The sequence below is a fragment of the Vombatus ursinus genome, unplaced genomic scaffold, assembly GCF_900497805.2.
Source record: "Vombatus ursinus unplaced genomic scaffold, bare-nosed wombat genome assembly UNPS02014793.1, whole genome shotgun sequence".
Lineage (NCBI taxonomy): Eukaryota > Metazoa > Chordata > Mammalia > Diprotodontia > Vombatidae > Vombatus > Vombatus ursinus.
In genome coordinates this window covers 426,503-441,545 of record NW_020954571.1, presented here as the reverse complement: position 1 = coordinate 441,545, position 15,043 = coordinate 426,503, and the positions used below count along the sequence as shown (strand labels likewise).

General features: G+C 41.6%; 1 protein-coding gene across 4 annotated transcripts in view; it reads right to left on the bottom strand.

The window, feature by feature from the left end:
• Positions 1–1,484: 1,484 nt before the first annotated feature.
• Positions 1,485–15,043, bottom strand: part of KCNT1 (potassium sodium-activated channel subfamily T member 1) — a 186,531-nt gene continuing 172,972 nt past the window's right edge. For 3 of the 4 annotated variants that reach the window (XM_027869624.1, XM_027869625.1, XM_027869626.1), the window contains 2 exons: positions 4,028–4,112; positions 1,485–1,661 (listed from right to left, as the gene is read on the bottom strand). In XM_027869624.1, the coding sequence (XP_027725425.1) occupies positions 1,541–1,661; positions 4,028–4,112 (206 nt within the window). In that variant the 3' untranslated portion in view covers positions 1,485–1,540. Of the gene's footprint in view, positions 1,662–4,027; positions 4,113–12,158; positions 12,222–15,043 lie in introns of all 4 variants that reach the window. The other variant, XM_027869623.1, reaches the window with a different exon arrangement.

The window sequence follows — 15,043 nt, the reverse complement described above, 5'->3', positions numbered from 1 at the left end:
GGGAGGAAAAAAAAGAAAGGAATAGAGGCATACACAAGAGGAGTGAGATGCTTTGAGAGGACCTCATGAGAAATCTTCAAGTGAGGGCTGGATGATGATTGGCTGGGAATGTGGTAGAAGGGATTCTTGATCAGGTTTGGATAAGACTAATTGGTCTGTCAAGTCCCTGCCTGCTCTGATATTCTGCGAAGGTAGGAGAAAAGGATTTTGACATGACTCCCCTAATTAGACTGTGTACTTCCTGAGGGCGGGGAACATGTCTTACTCATCTCTACATCTAACATAGATCCTTATACTAAGAAAGTGCCCATTAAGTACTGACTGATTGAATCAGTTAGAAAGAGGAGAGAGAAGAGATGAAGCCTTCTAGGACTTTAGTGACACTTCCCTAGGGGTAGATGATCAGTTCCTGTTCTCCTTATTACGATCACTACTCCATCTCTAACAAGTCAGTCCCATATACTGTGGGAAGATAGAATCACTTCCTTAGGGCTGAGGAGTCATAGGTGAGATATCAGTTGTAACTTTAGAGGATAGGAATAGGAGAGAATGATAGAATCCAACCCAGCTTCCCTTAGGTCTTAAAAGTCTTGTCCCTTAACCACTGGGCCCCCCACCCTCCTTTCCAAGTAATTAATAGAGCCGTGAATGCCCCTTGATATATATATGTGTGTATATATATATGTATATATGCTACAGTGTCAAGGTTTCTGAACCAGGCAGCTCACCTGACCTATTGTACCTACTTGAATTGTTGTATCTTTTAGCCTGTTGTGACCACATCTTGAATCTTTCCTTTCCTGTGTTTTTAGGAGAGACCAAGCATTTTCTCTGGCCAATGTCAATTAGAATTATACTTCAAAGTGCTTGTTTTCTAATATCTGACTCTTTTCCCACCCCCTCCCCTCCCAGCCCCTCAACTCTCACTTTCTTGTGTTAGAGACAGGTGGCATATCAGGACAGTGTGAATGGTTCCAAGACCACAACTTCAATTTCTTCTCACCTGATATAACCTCCCTTTCTCTCTCCCTGAGGTTCACCCTATGCATAGTTCTTTAGTTGATTGTTTGAACAAACTGTGCTTTGCACATTTTGCTGTCTCCAGGTTATCATTCTGAGGCACTCCCTTCTGTTCCAGCAAGGATAGTTTCACTAGTTGCGGTACACATGTGTAGATATATATGTATTATATATGTTTAAAAGTTAAAAAAAGGTTAAAAACAATAACTTCAACAGCTCCTGGCTGTTCCAGGCAGGTGAGGTCTCACCCTGGAGGTTTGAAGGTGAAGGAACTTCCTTTCTGAGGGGTTCCACCACAATGGCTGCAGTATGGTTTTTTCCTCCATGGAGGTTAGCTCTGGAGTCCTCAGTCAGGTGAGCAGCTCAGCACTCCATAGGTTCCATGGGTCACCACTGGAAATTACACCCTTTGCCTGTTTTTTTTTTTTCTGTCTCCAGAAAGTCAAACCAAAGGCAAACCCCAACCTGGATGATGGGAAGTTCCATGCATTAGTGGTGGTGGCAGCAGCCAACGTAGATCTCAGAGTTGTGTCTCATCTCGTGTCTCAGGGTGGCATGGCTCCAACTTATTACTGCAGCTGCTTTTCCGACTGTGTGTGTCATTGGTGACGTGGGCTAAGGGGTCTGATCGGATTAAATACCTAGAAAGGAAAGAGGCAGAGGAGGAACAATTGTCTACTTTCAACCCTAGGGTAATAATAATGTTCTCTCTTCTCACCTTTCCTTCAAGCTTGCAAGCATTTAAGTGCCTATGGTGAGCCTAGTTCATGCTGTTTCCTTCCCCTCTCCTTCTAGCCAAGTCTAACCAACTTAAGTAATTTTCCCCAACCATTCCACCTGAACCTTGATCTCCAGCCTCTCTGAACTTCTGCAGTATTTGGGGTCGATGTCATATAGCATGGTTCGTGACTACGCACTGTCTTCTTGTGCTATTCCTAATTTCTCATGTCCTGTTTCCCAAACCAGAATGTAAGGTCCTTGAGGGCAGGGTATCTTTTACTCCTTTATTTCTCCCTCATAGTGCCTACCACAATGATACACCCATAGTAGGTGCTCAATACATCTTTGATCTCTCCCTCAAATTTTTCTAGAGTATTTTGTCCAGATACGGCTTCCTTTGTATTATGCTTATTTGTGTGGGTGCCATACTCATTCCTAAACTGGAAGATTCCTAACAGCTGGTTCTATGTCATTTTTATTTTTTGCACATCCAGTATTATGCACCATGCCTTGCATATAGTGGGCTCTTAAATGTCCAGTGAATTAAACTGATTAGAATCGACCACTCTTTCTACCATCTTATCCGAATGCGAACCTAGCTCTCCCCAGTATCACCATATTCTTGCAATCTTTTGCAAAGTTAAGTTGTTTCTTCTTCCATTTCCCTGGTTTCTGATAGCCAGAAGGGGTTACCGTGCTCTTACCTTCCATGGCTTCTTCTGGACCTAACATTTCTTTTCAGTTTATGCAACCTATGACTATCACTCTCTCCTATCTTTGTTGATGTTGTCTACCAACCACTAGGCCACCCTCAGACTTTTCTCATTGATTTTGGTACCTGGCTCCTAGATTTGCTGTCTCCTGTCACAATCTTTAACAATTTCATGTTTCAAATCCTTTCCCTCTGTGGTGGCTAAGTGGTGCAGTGGAGAGAGCACCGGCCCTGGAGTCAGGAGGACCTGAGTTCAAATCGAGCCTCAGACACACAACACTTACTAGCTGTGTGATTCTGTGCAAGTCACTCAACCCCACTGCCTAGTCCCCCCCCCAAAAAGCCTTTCCCTTTGACCTCATACTTCCTCCAGCTCTTCAGCTTCAATGACTCATTTTTCATTTTACTTCAGTCATTCACTGATATGACCATATCTCACACTTTGTCATTATTAAGAATTAACTCATCTCCAAGGTCTTAATCTACCCATCATTCATTGATACCACACTGACTTGTGCTTTATGTGTTCTTCCTCTGACAATGTAATATGATATAAAATAACCATAGGTTCTCAAAACAAGAATTTTAATGTTTTATCAATGCCTTGTGTTTTTTATACCAGTTATTATTTTCTGATATTTCCCCTTTCCCAGTTGAATACTCCCTTGCAAGAAAGAAAAACTGTTAAGCAAAACTGATACACGAAACAGCCTCATCTAACAGCCTCTGCAACATTTTGTTCATGTGGTCCTCCACCTCTTTTGACCTTGAGTTTTTGAAGACTACATGAAAGAAAAAATCTTGTCAGGGCCTACCAAATGGAGAGGTTTTGAGGATGGGTCTAGCTATACTGTATATATATTGTCCAAGAACCAGCCTAGCTGAGTTTGGAAGGGGGCAGCTAGATGGTGCAGTGGATACAGTGCCAGTCCTGGGGTCAGGAAGATTCATCTTCCTGAGTTCAAATATGGCCTCAGACACTTACTAGCTGTGTGACCCTGGGCAAGTCACTTAACCCTGTTTGCCTTAGTTTCCTTATACATAAAATGAGCTAGAGAAGGAAATGGCAAACCACTCTAATATCTTTGTCAAGAAAACCCTAAATGGGGTCACAATGAGTTGGACATGACTGAAAATGACTAAACAACAATAATAACAAAAGTTTGGAGAAGCTCATTATTAGAAGGTTGGTCATCAGGTGGGTGATTTTTGGGCACTATATCCATTTGTTAAATGATGAAGGCATAGAAGGAAGGATATGCAGCCTGCACTGGTGGGGTGAGTGCTCACACTGATGATATCACACATTCTTTCAGTAATGAAGAATGTATCCTTACTAGCCTATAAGTCCCTCAAAGGGCAGAGACTATGTTTTCATCTTTGTTCTGCCTGTTGATATAATTCTGTGTCCATAATGTCACTTCAGGAACTTATTCTGGGAACACAAATTCCTCATTCTGATTTGGGAGAATGGGTTACAATGATAATAGGCAAATACAGCCCTTTCTCTCCCCACTCCCCACCCCTCTCCCCAGGCAATCCCTCCTCTCATGAGCAAGATTCTGTTGTACTCACACGATGTCATTCAGTTCCAGCCTTGTGTCTGGTGGAGGGTTGATAAGGACATAGGACAGTGTATTCTGGTGGTCATTCATCTCATCTGAAAAGGGAACAGAATCAATGATGTCACTTTTCTGACCCGGGGCTGCTGCTTGGCTAGGTTAGAAGAAGGAAGTGATTCCTTTATTTTTATAAACGTGATCACAGAGGACCTGCACAAAAATCCTCTGAGATTTCATCCTAGTGCAAAGGTGGCCCCATGTCCCTGAAGGTTATGTCAGTGGAGCCTAAGTTCTGGCTGTTTCTACAAAGATGAAAAGGCTTCAGGTACAGGCCTATGTCTGCTATTTAAGGACCAGCCTAATTTTGTATAGAAGAGCTCATCACCAGTGGGCTGCCCAGTAGGGGATGGTTCTTTTTTCTTTATCTTGGCCATGGTGATCTATGATAACAATACAAAATGGCTCCAGTTTGAAGAAGAATGCATATTGCCAGATTATAACATGGAGATAGATGAGCAGCCCTTTGGGTTAGTCCATGGATAATGAGCTGGATAAAGTTAAAGAAGGGGAAATGAAGCTGGATTACCATGGGGAAGATATTCAGCATTTTCAATGATCACAGGTTGCACCTTGCCATAAAAGCCTGGATTTCTAATACCAACATTCTCTTGGTGATGTTCTATTGCTGAAATCATAGGACACCATGATCTCAGAAGAATGAAAATCTCAGGTGACTCAAAGAACAGTGGAAAGATCCATGGTTGAGTCTGAGTTGGGTGTTGCTCACTATCTGTGATGACTGCAAAATGCATTATCAAGGACATGCATGACTGGAAAACAAGATGGATTAGTTATACAGTAGCAGGGAGTGAGCTCGATAGATAATTTGAGTGGTGCTCTGACATCTAGGAAATTTGAAAGGTCATGGAGGAAGGCTTTCAATACATTGGATGGATCCTCTCAGAGCATTTATAGAAAGACATGGACAAGGATGAGCGGGTATGGAGGGGCTGCTGTCTGCATCAGTGATGGAATATTTATATTGGCTCCATTGAAGTATTGAAGCATTTATGGCACAGGGAGTCTTTTGAAGGACCATGAAGACTTCTGGGATCCGAGAGTTCTATACTTGTTTTCAGGGTCTGCTATCCTCTTTCTGAATCTATGTCCTCTTCTATCAGTCTTCCAGGCTTTCAAGCCAGAGTCTGTCCTCCTTCATGGATCTTTCTTTGACTACCCCAGACCAGCAGAGTTGCTCCTTCCTCTGGGCTCCTGGAATGCTTACTATCTGTACAACTCCTTGGGTACCTTATCAAAAGAGATGTTTGTAAATTGCTTAGTGCAATGCTTGGCACATAGGAGGTGCTTAATAAATGCTTATTCCTTCCCTCCCTTCCCACCCTGGCATAGGCTTCATGGTGTTAGTTCTTATATTGTTTAGCTTTCCATATGTACCAGTCTTGTTCACCGTATGCTCCTCAAAGGCAAGACGGTATTACCTTCTATCTATCACATCACCTAGCTCACGGCTGAGCTCAGGAAGTGTTTGTTGAGTAAGTTCACTCTTATCTGGAAGGTGGAGAGGGCAGGGAGCCAATTTATGTCATGAATGGATGCAGCAAAGATTTAAAAAAGCACAGTTAGCTTCTATTCCTTTCTCCTCTCCACTCACTTCCTTGCCCCCTCATCCCACCTCATTGGAACCCAGGAATTCCTTGCCAGTTACAAAGAAAAGAAGACCCCCCCTATTTTTCCTAGTCATGGTCACATTTAGTCAATGGTCACATTTAGTCAATACCTTGGAGAGCTCAGTTTCTTCCTTTTTCTACATGACAGATGTTTGAAAATGGTACTTATATGTATCTGAAGTTTTTTTCCAGGCTAAACATTTGTAGTCTCCTCAACTCTTAAAAGTCCTGTTATTCAATATGTTTATAAGAAAGAGTCAGTGGCAGTGGCATGTATTAAATGCTTCAATAATTTGATCTCATTTGTGTTGATACTTTCTCCTCAGTATGGAGTCATATCCACCTACATTTTCAAATTCTGTGTGATTCTTGTCCATGTTTTCCTATAAATCCTCCAAGGAGGATTCACTCAATGCTCTGGAAGTCTTTCCTAGGTCAGGCCTGCACAACCTGAGGTCTGCTGGCTGCTTACAGCCCAAAGGCTGCTTGTGGCATGTCAAAGGATTTCCTCTACATACAAAGGATGTTTTCCTATACATTTTTCTTGGCTGCCCACAATCCTTTGGTGTGCCACAAGCAGCCCGAGGGCTGTAAGTGACCAGCAGACTGCAGGTTGTGCAGGCCTGCCCCAGGTCTTCAGGGATGTTGGCACAATACGGGTTACTGTTATTCCTTGTTCTCACTACATGGCTAGTTCACCTCTTGTTCCCATTGAAGATGTCCTTGTGATGTCAAATATATGTTTCAAATAAAGGAAAACTTTCTAACAGAACTATCTGAAAATGAAATTGATTATGAACTTTCTCCTACTAGAAGTTGCTGATTTTTGACAGAAAACAAACCTGGCAAAACTTGGTAATGTAGGCACAAAGTGTAGGACAGCCCCTTGCCCTAGGAGACACTCAGTAACTTAGCAGCTGTGACCAACCTTATTCTTTCAGTCAGATTGTTTATTCTTCATATCTATAGTCAGAGTCTTACCTTGCCCTTGAGAAAACAATCACATCAGCATTTACTTCAGTGGCAAAAAAGCTATATCCAATAAAAGAGAGAAAACAAAAAACAAACAAAAAAAACAAACCTGGCCAAGTCAAATAAAATAGCCAAATCTCAGATTCTCCCATTTTAATGATAGCTGTTTCTTCAAAATAGAGAATCCAGAGGTTGAATAAGGCTTAGGATTCTTATAAGGCAGCAGCTAACTAAGAAATGTTCCCAGCTAAAAGTAAGCAATCTAGTCAGAGTTTTTACTTAGTGAATGAGCAAGATGTTCTTCCAGGCTACATGGAAGAGTAGAAAGACCCAAATGTTACTCCTAACTAACCATGTGACTTCAAGCATGTTTCTTCATCTTTCTGCATTCTCATTTTCCTCCTCTTCAAAGCAGGGTAACAATCCCTGCCCTGTTCTTCAGATGGCTATTGTAAGAGGTGAATGTGAAAGTGCTTTTAAAAATGTAAAACATTTTATAACCTGTAAAGTTTTATAAACTGTAAAACAAATCTAAGTTGATATTATTAAAACCATGCTTATATATATATTTTTTCCTATTTCTTGCTAATGCATTGGAGAAAATTCACCTTCTCCACTGGGCCACCTTATTTCAAGCCACCGGTACAACCGCCAATGTGGATGCAACTGACCTCAATAGCAAAACGCCTGAACTGTGAGGGAGAGAAATGTGGATGTTGGGGGTGGCTTGTGCCATTGTTCAGCTATGAGGGACAGAGCAGACAGCAAGGGTATATGTGTCAGCAGGTCATGGAGCTGGAGAACTTACATTACATGGAGAAATGCATCAACATGGCTTTCCAAATGCTTGAGACAGTTCTGGGCAAGGTGCGTCAGGGACAGGATGGAGGGATGGATGGAGAGGTGAGGCCAGGTAGGAGTGGGGAAGGACAGGGCATCGTCATGTTCTGTAAGGCTTCTTAGCGGGAACCCTAGTACCCAGCATTGGAGGGCAGGAAGGAAGGGCACCAGACTATAAACTGCTTTCTTCTAACTACCCTGTGTTTGCTTTTAAGCTTGGAAACTGAAAATCTGGCAATCAGCATTTGGATTAGGTTCTTTTAAATAAAATAAAAAAGTATAATTAAATTTAGCAGATTTTTGCTAAATACCTCCAGTGTGCCTAGTGACTTGTAAATGAGATCTGGCAAGGCCCAGTTTTGTGAAGGTGATCTTACTTATCAATTTCTTCTCCTCCAACACTTTTTCCTTTTGTCCTTTTAAATTCTCTTTGTTCAGGTCCATCTTTCTAAATGTTTCTATTGCCCTACTTGGACACATGATCCATTTAAAGACATAGCATAAATAGTGACACAGACCTGTGTAAGCCCATCTCCCTGTGCAAAGAAAGGCATTTTTCTGGTAGGCAAACTAATATCAGCCCTGATTTCTGACACTTGATTATACAAGGTGTGGGTTTTTGGTGTGTTGGAAGATTAGGTGGAAAAGGCTGGGGAGGATCAGAGCTCTGTTCCTTGGTTTAATTATCTCTCCACTGACTAAGGATGATCTCATTCATAGAACTATGGTACTAAATTCACCTCCCTCTGAATATACCAGGTATATTCTCACCTCAAATGCCTTCATTTATGGAAGCAGTTCTCAAAGTTCAAGGACCTCTGGGGGTTTCTAAGATTATTTCGGGGGATACTTAAAGTTGAAACTACTTCCATAATACTATTAAGATGTTATTTGCCTATTAAATATTCCTCCCTTTTCCAATGTGTATCTGTGTGAAGCCAGATTTTCTTCATATACTTCAATCAAAACAATATATCATATATAACACACTGAATGCAGAAGCAGACAGGAGAATCTGTCTTCTTTTAAGCCAGACATTATAGAGATTTGCAAAAATACGTAAAATAATGCCATTCTTCTTGCCTTTTTTTTTGGTTTTGGAAAATAGTTATTTTTCATACTAATATGTTATTTATATTAACATGTAATGGGCTTTCTATTATTTTAAACGATTTAATAACTCTTTAAAGATCTGTCATTTTAAATTTCTCCCATGTAAACAAAAGCTCTTTGGGGTCCTCAATAATTTTTAAGAGCGTAAAGGAGACCCAAGACCAAAAAATTTGAGAATCATTGGCTTATAGAGTAATCTGCCTTTTCCTCTTTCCTGTCTAAATCTAACCCATCCATCAAGGTCCCCCTCAAATTTCACCTTTTTGTGCGATCTATCCTGAACCCTTCAGTCCAGTGACTCTTCTTAAACTCCTAAAACACCATGTTCTACTCTTTGGGTACAGATTACATCGATTTCTCTTTTTATGTATATATGCCTTGTGTCTCTGAACTTTGAGGTCTGAAAGCAGGGACTATACCTTATTTATTTGTGTCTTCCCCAAAAGGTCAAATGCAGAGTAGGTACATAATAAATATTTGCTATAATCATTTTATAGTGTATGTATCTCACTCTCCTTCATATTGATCTGTGAATGTCTTCCCTGCAATTAGATTATAAGATCAATGAAAACATGATCTTTATCTATCTTTTTAGGCCAAGAGTGAGGCCCAGGGCCTTGTCCACAATGGACACTTAACCAAGTTTTATTAGATTGAAATATTTAATTGAATTTGTTACTTGGTATTAATAATCTCTGGGATATTTTCAGTGAATCCTCTGAGGGATGATAACAAATGCACTGAGGGTAGAAAATCAAGTTTTCCTCCTGGCATGACCATATGTTCCTGTTCTGTCCATAAGAATATCACAGGGCTGGAGATGTGCTTGCCCATCAGCACTGCTAGTATCCTGCCCAGGAGCCTTACAGTAAGGAAGGAATGGGGAAAGAGGAGCAGAGAACCAGGAGGGTGGGATGAAGGATAAATAGGACCTGCTCAATCTCAGTCATCCTCAGGGTACAGCCAGTGGCATGATAGGGAGGGGGGTGTATGGGGCACTGTGGGTGAGCCTCCCCATTTCATGGCGAAGTCATTTTGTCAAATGACATCATGCATTGTAGACAAGCGTTCACCCATGCACTATACTGCCACTGTTCTGGGGCTGTATGGCCTTAGGACAGACCAGTGTAGGTACCAAAGATACCATTTCCAGGGCAGACTTCATCATTGGCTATGGAGAAGCAGCCTACAAAAGGAGAGAGTCCTGAGCCTTAGGAATCGGTGTCCCCAAGCCAAGGGCTTTTAGAAGTTGGCTTGAAGAGGAAATGGATAGACAGTGAATCTCAGCTTTGGCCAGCATCATCCAGAAAGTAGCAGTATACTATAGAGGCATGGGCCTTCCATGAAAATCATTCCTGGAACCAGGTCTTTGTAGGGAGGTGGGGGGCACAAAAGAAAAAGCACACGATCGTAAGAAAATGCCAACTTTTCCCATCCACTGTGTTCTAGCCAGGGCTAGAACCCATAAACCCAAGCACATTCAATTCCCTCAAACTGTAAGAGGTTAGACTGGCCATCCTGATCTCCGCAGCTCTAGAGGCCTAATATAAACATCCCCAGAACCTTGCTGCCTTTCAGTCTAGGACAGCAGTTCTTAACCTGGAACCCATGAATTTATTTTAAAAAGTATTTCAATAACTTTATCTCAATATAATCAGTTTCATTTGCAATCCTATGTATTTCATTTTATGCATTAAAAACACTATTCTGAGAATGGGTCCATAGGTTTTACCAGATTGCCAGATTTACCAGATTGGGTCGAGGACACAAAAAAGGTTTAGAACTCCTGGTTTAGGGTATTTCTAACCACTACTGGGCAGTGGATTTCCCTCCAATTCTAGGAGAAATACTTAAACTTAGCTTAAACCTCTGGCTCTGGATAAGTTTTAAAGCCAAGTCCTCTCCTCTGGAAATGCTGAGGAGTGTGTCAGGCATGTGGTAGTTTCAGGGGCCTTTGTTTTAGTGACAAAGGAAGGTAGTGACTGCTGGGAGGAAAGACCCTACTGAGCAGCCTCTCCCCTTGAGTTACCCCAAATAGAAGGACTGATAGCTGAAAATGAGTAGAAGGCTTTCAACTCTCAGCTCCTTCCAAGCCTAGTGTTATTCTTGTTAAAGGGATGCTGGAATTGATGGAGCCTTTTGATTAGAATTCCAAGTTTAACATTAATGAATTACATCTAACAGGGATTCTTAACCTGGAGTACATGAACTTTTTAAAAAAAATTTTGGTAGCTGTATTTACTTATATTTGCAATTATACAAATTTGTAATTACGTAAGTGAAATTAAAACATTATTCTGTGAAGGAGTCCATAGGCTTCACCAGACTGTCAGAGGGATCCAGGACACACAAAAAAGGAAAAAAGCCCCAATCTAGAATAGAAAGCTCAACCAACTCAGATACGAATTTGGAACATGGCACAATTCTGGAGGAGGCTGGGCTGAAATTTCCTTGCTACTAACTATGGCAAATTTGTTTAAATAAATTAATAGCAAAAATGATATAGGATATAAAAGTTGATTTCAGGTAATGAAAATAATAGGTCACATTGCTATGGCACTTTCAGATTTCTACAATGCTTTTCTCATAACAACCCTGTGATGTTGGTAGTATAAGTATTCTTATTATTTTATAGATGGAAATTATCATATAGATGGAGATTATCATTTTATAGAGGAAACTGAGGCTCAGAGAGGTGTAAATGGAGTTGCCCTTGTTCACTTAGCTATTAAGTGTCAGGGCTGAGACTGGAACCCAGGCTCTCAACTCCTTCTCCAGGGTTCTATTTTCTACCAGAAGCCCCCATTTCCAAAGCAACAATTGATACACAAATTTGCTAATTGGTTATAAAAGGTCAAGCATGGGCCTCTATTGGACAACATTCTTCAAAGAGAATTTTCATTGATTGTTCTTTCCCGGAACTGGTCTTAGCGCAAAGTGAGTGAGTCTGCCCTTCTGTCTAGTATAAGTCCAGGGTAAGAGAATGCCCTCACTGCTCCATCAGAAGTATTGAGCAGGACTTGAGGGTCATTATTATTACCGCCCAAGGACCACAGTGCTTACATCTGGGATTTTTGTTTTAGTTTTAGAATTATCTTTGGAAAAGGACCCCTTTAAGAGAGTTTGGTTTAGGGGAAAGCTTAAGCAACCCTGGAATGAGAGTCAGAAGACGTGAGTTCCAGTTCTGACTTTGCCCTAGCCCTTCGAACTAGCTGTAAGACACTGAGTAAGTCGCTCTTCTGTGTACCTCAGTTTCCTTATTATGAAATGGGGATAATAACCCCTGCTTTCCAGAGCACTGATTTGGGTATCAAGCTCAGCCCCTGGTCTTTATTTGAATATTATTTTCTTTTCAGGGGTACCCTTTAGTTCAGGGTCCCAAATGCCTCTATCTTCTTCTGCTGTAGCCCAACCCAACCAGAAAGGGAGGGGCTGGTTGGGGAGGCACCGGTCAGTGGAGGGAGCTGGCATGTTCCTATCACGCTTGTGTGCTCTGAGTCAGGCTCGACTCTCTGGGGGGCGCAGAATTACCTTGCAAATATCCAAGGTTTACACGATTCATCACATCACTGGCTGTTAAATTTGCTACATCCTCTACAGAACACACAGAAAGAGGTACAGACATAAACAAAGAGAGAAAGAGAAAGATCAGCAAGCGGCGATTGGGCAAGTATCAGAGACGGAGGAAGTCTCCGCAGCTTGGACCAGCGCGTGGAGGGCGAAAGGAAGTAGAGGAGAAAAAAAATAACAAGGCTAAAAGGCAGACCAATGCGCGCGCTCAGGATGCTGGGTGTATCAGATGCCCCAGCAGCCTGACAATGAGAACGCAGGCAGGAGAGGATAGCCCACCTGAACAAAAGATTCGAAGTGCGCTAACACGCTCGAGTTAAAGGATGACGTCCAAGTAGTTCTTGATCCTTCCTAAGAACCTACTTTCATTTAAAACCTCCACGCTTGGGGCTGTTTTCACTGTGAAGGGAGCCAAACTGGATCTCTCATGCAGGTTCCCTTACTGCAGAGCTGGTCTGTGACTGAGCTGGGCCATTGGCCAAAGTTACCTTTGAAATTTCCATCTCCCAGCCAGTGCTCACGTGGCCTTTTTCCCCTGTCCTTCATTAAATTTCACACCCCTCCCCCCAGGTCTCTTGGAAAATGTCCAGTGAACTAATTCATACTAATGTATGAGTGATTGATAATAGCTCAATCTCATTACCTTTCCCAGAGGTAGCATTTAATAGCAGAAAATACCTTAAATACTGGGGGCATTCTTGCACAATGGTTACAGAGCTGGAGTTAGAGTCAGGATGACCTGGATTCAAATCCTGCTTCTGACACTTCACCAACTGTGTGACCATAGGCTTAGTTCAACCTTTCTAAGACTCAGTTTCATCATCTGTAAAATGGGTTAGCCTAGATGGTCTTTGAGGTATGGTTTTTTTTTTTTTTTGGAGGTGAGTAGCTGAAAAGTGTAATCAAGGACCTCGTGTTGGCTCTGAGAGTTTGAGTTCCATGAACATGCATAAAGCTGGATTCAAGTCTTTATTTTCCATGAAATGTGTGTGTGTGTGTGTGTGTGTGACAGAGAGAATATCATTTAGGAGTGGGGTGAAGGTTCTGGCTCTATGGGTAGGGTTCCTCTCTCCTTCTCCCCTACAACTTTTCCCTGCTCACTCAAATGTGATTGTGATTTGTTTCTAAACATTCTTATTCTGAATTGGCTTTGGAAGCAGCAGGGATTCCAGGATTCAAGATTCATAGTATGTTCTATAATATAGTATGAAATTTAGTAATATAATAGAATATGGAGGCTGATATTTAACAACCCAAGATATACAAGTACATACACACAATTACAAAGCAAAATTTTTCAATTATTTGCCATTGGTGGAAAACGGAATAGAGAAGTAGTTAAACCACAATACTGGATCAAAAAAAAAAATCATTTCTAGTGACCTTTGAAAGGCAGCATAGTGCAGAGGACAAAAGAGTGGAGTGGGAATCAGAGGATCTGTATTCAAATTCTATCCAAGCTGTCTACTATAGAAGCAGCTAATGTTACAGTGAAGAGAACGCTGGGCTTGGAGTCAGGAAGACCTGAGTTCCAAGCTAGCCTTAGAAATTTACTAGCTGTGTGATCCTGGGTAAGTCACTTAACTTCTGTCTGCCTAAATTTTCTCAACTGTAAAATGGGGATAATAATAACACCTACCTCTTAGGGTTGTTGTGAGGATCAAATGGGATAAAATTTGTGAAGTGCTTAGCAGAGTGCCTGGTACATAATAGGAGTTTAATAAATGCTTATTCCCCTTCCCTCCCTTCCTCTTCCCCTACCCCTCATGATAGTTGTGTGACTTTTGGTAAATCGCATCGCTTCTTCTGTTCCCAGTTTCCTCATCTGTAAAATCAGGGTCTTGAAATTTATGGTCTCCATAATCTCTTCCATTTCTACATTCTATGATCTTATGATCTCATGAATAGGTCTTTGTATTTTAATATGTGCATGTATAATACTCTGGGGATACCATACCATTTAAAGTAAATGTTGAAGTTATATTGTGAAAACCAGCCTTGAGAAAAACTGGAAAGCTCTCTGCTTTCCTCATTCTATCCACCTGCTCCTTACTCATTCTTTCTTCTTATTCCATATGAGAGGCAGACATCACCATCTAGGGCAGCTAGGTGGCACAGTGGATAGAGTGCCTGGCTTGGAGTCAGGAAGACCTGAGCTCAGATCTGGCCTCAGACACTTACCAGCTGTATGACCCTAGGGCAAGTCACTTAACCTCTGTTTGCCTCAGTTTCCCCATTAGTAAAATGGGTATAATAAAAACATCTACCTCTCAGGGTTGAGGATCAAATGAGATAATATTTGTAAAGTGCTTAGCTCAGTGCCTGCCACATAGTAGGTGCTGTATAAATGTAAGCTATCATTAAATGATTGTCAGCAATGCTAGTACTGGCCTTTCTCTTTCTCCAATTGCTGCAATATGGTCCTTGAGTTTGGGGCTAGTAAATGTTATGGTTTTTAAAATGTCTTGTTGGGTCTTGTGTCTACATGGGTTAGACGGGGAGTGGTATCATCCTCATGTACTTGCTCGAAGAATTATGCTCACCCTTAAGAACATGACCATCAGATTTTCTGAGGATAATGCAGATGCAATTATGTTTAAAAAAAAAAACAAACTCAACCAAAAACCAGCAACAGAAGAGGGGAGAGAGGAGTTGGGAGGATGAATGCATGCTTCTACTGCCCCACCCTAACTTCCAAGGGGAGGTCTGCTCCTGATAATTTTGGTTTTTAAAGGCTGCAGAGATGTGACCTTGTGGTTTCCTGCTCTGAAGATCAGCCTCATGGCAGGCGCACACACACACACACACACACACACACACACACACACACACACACACACACACAC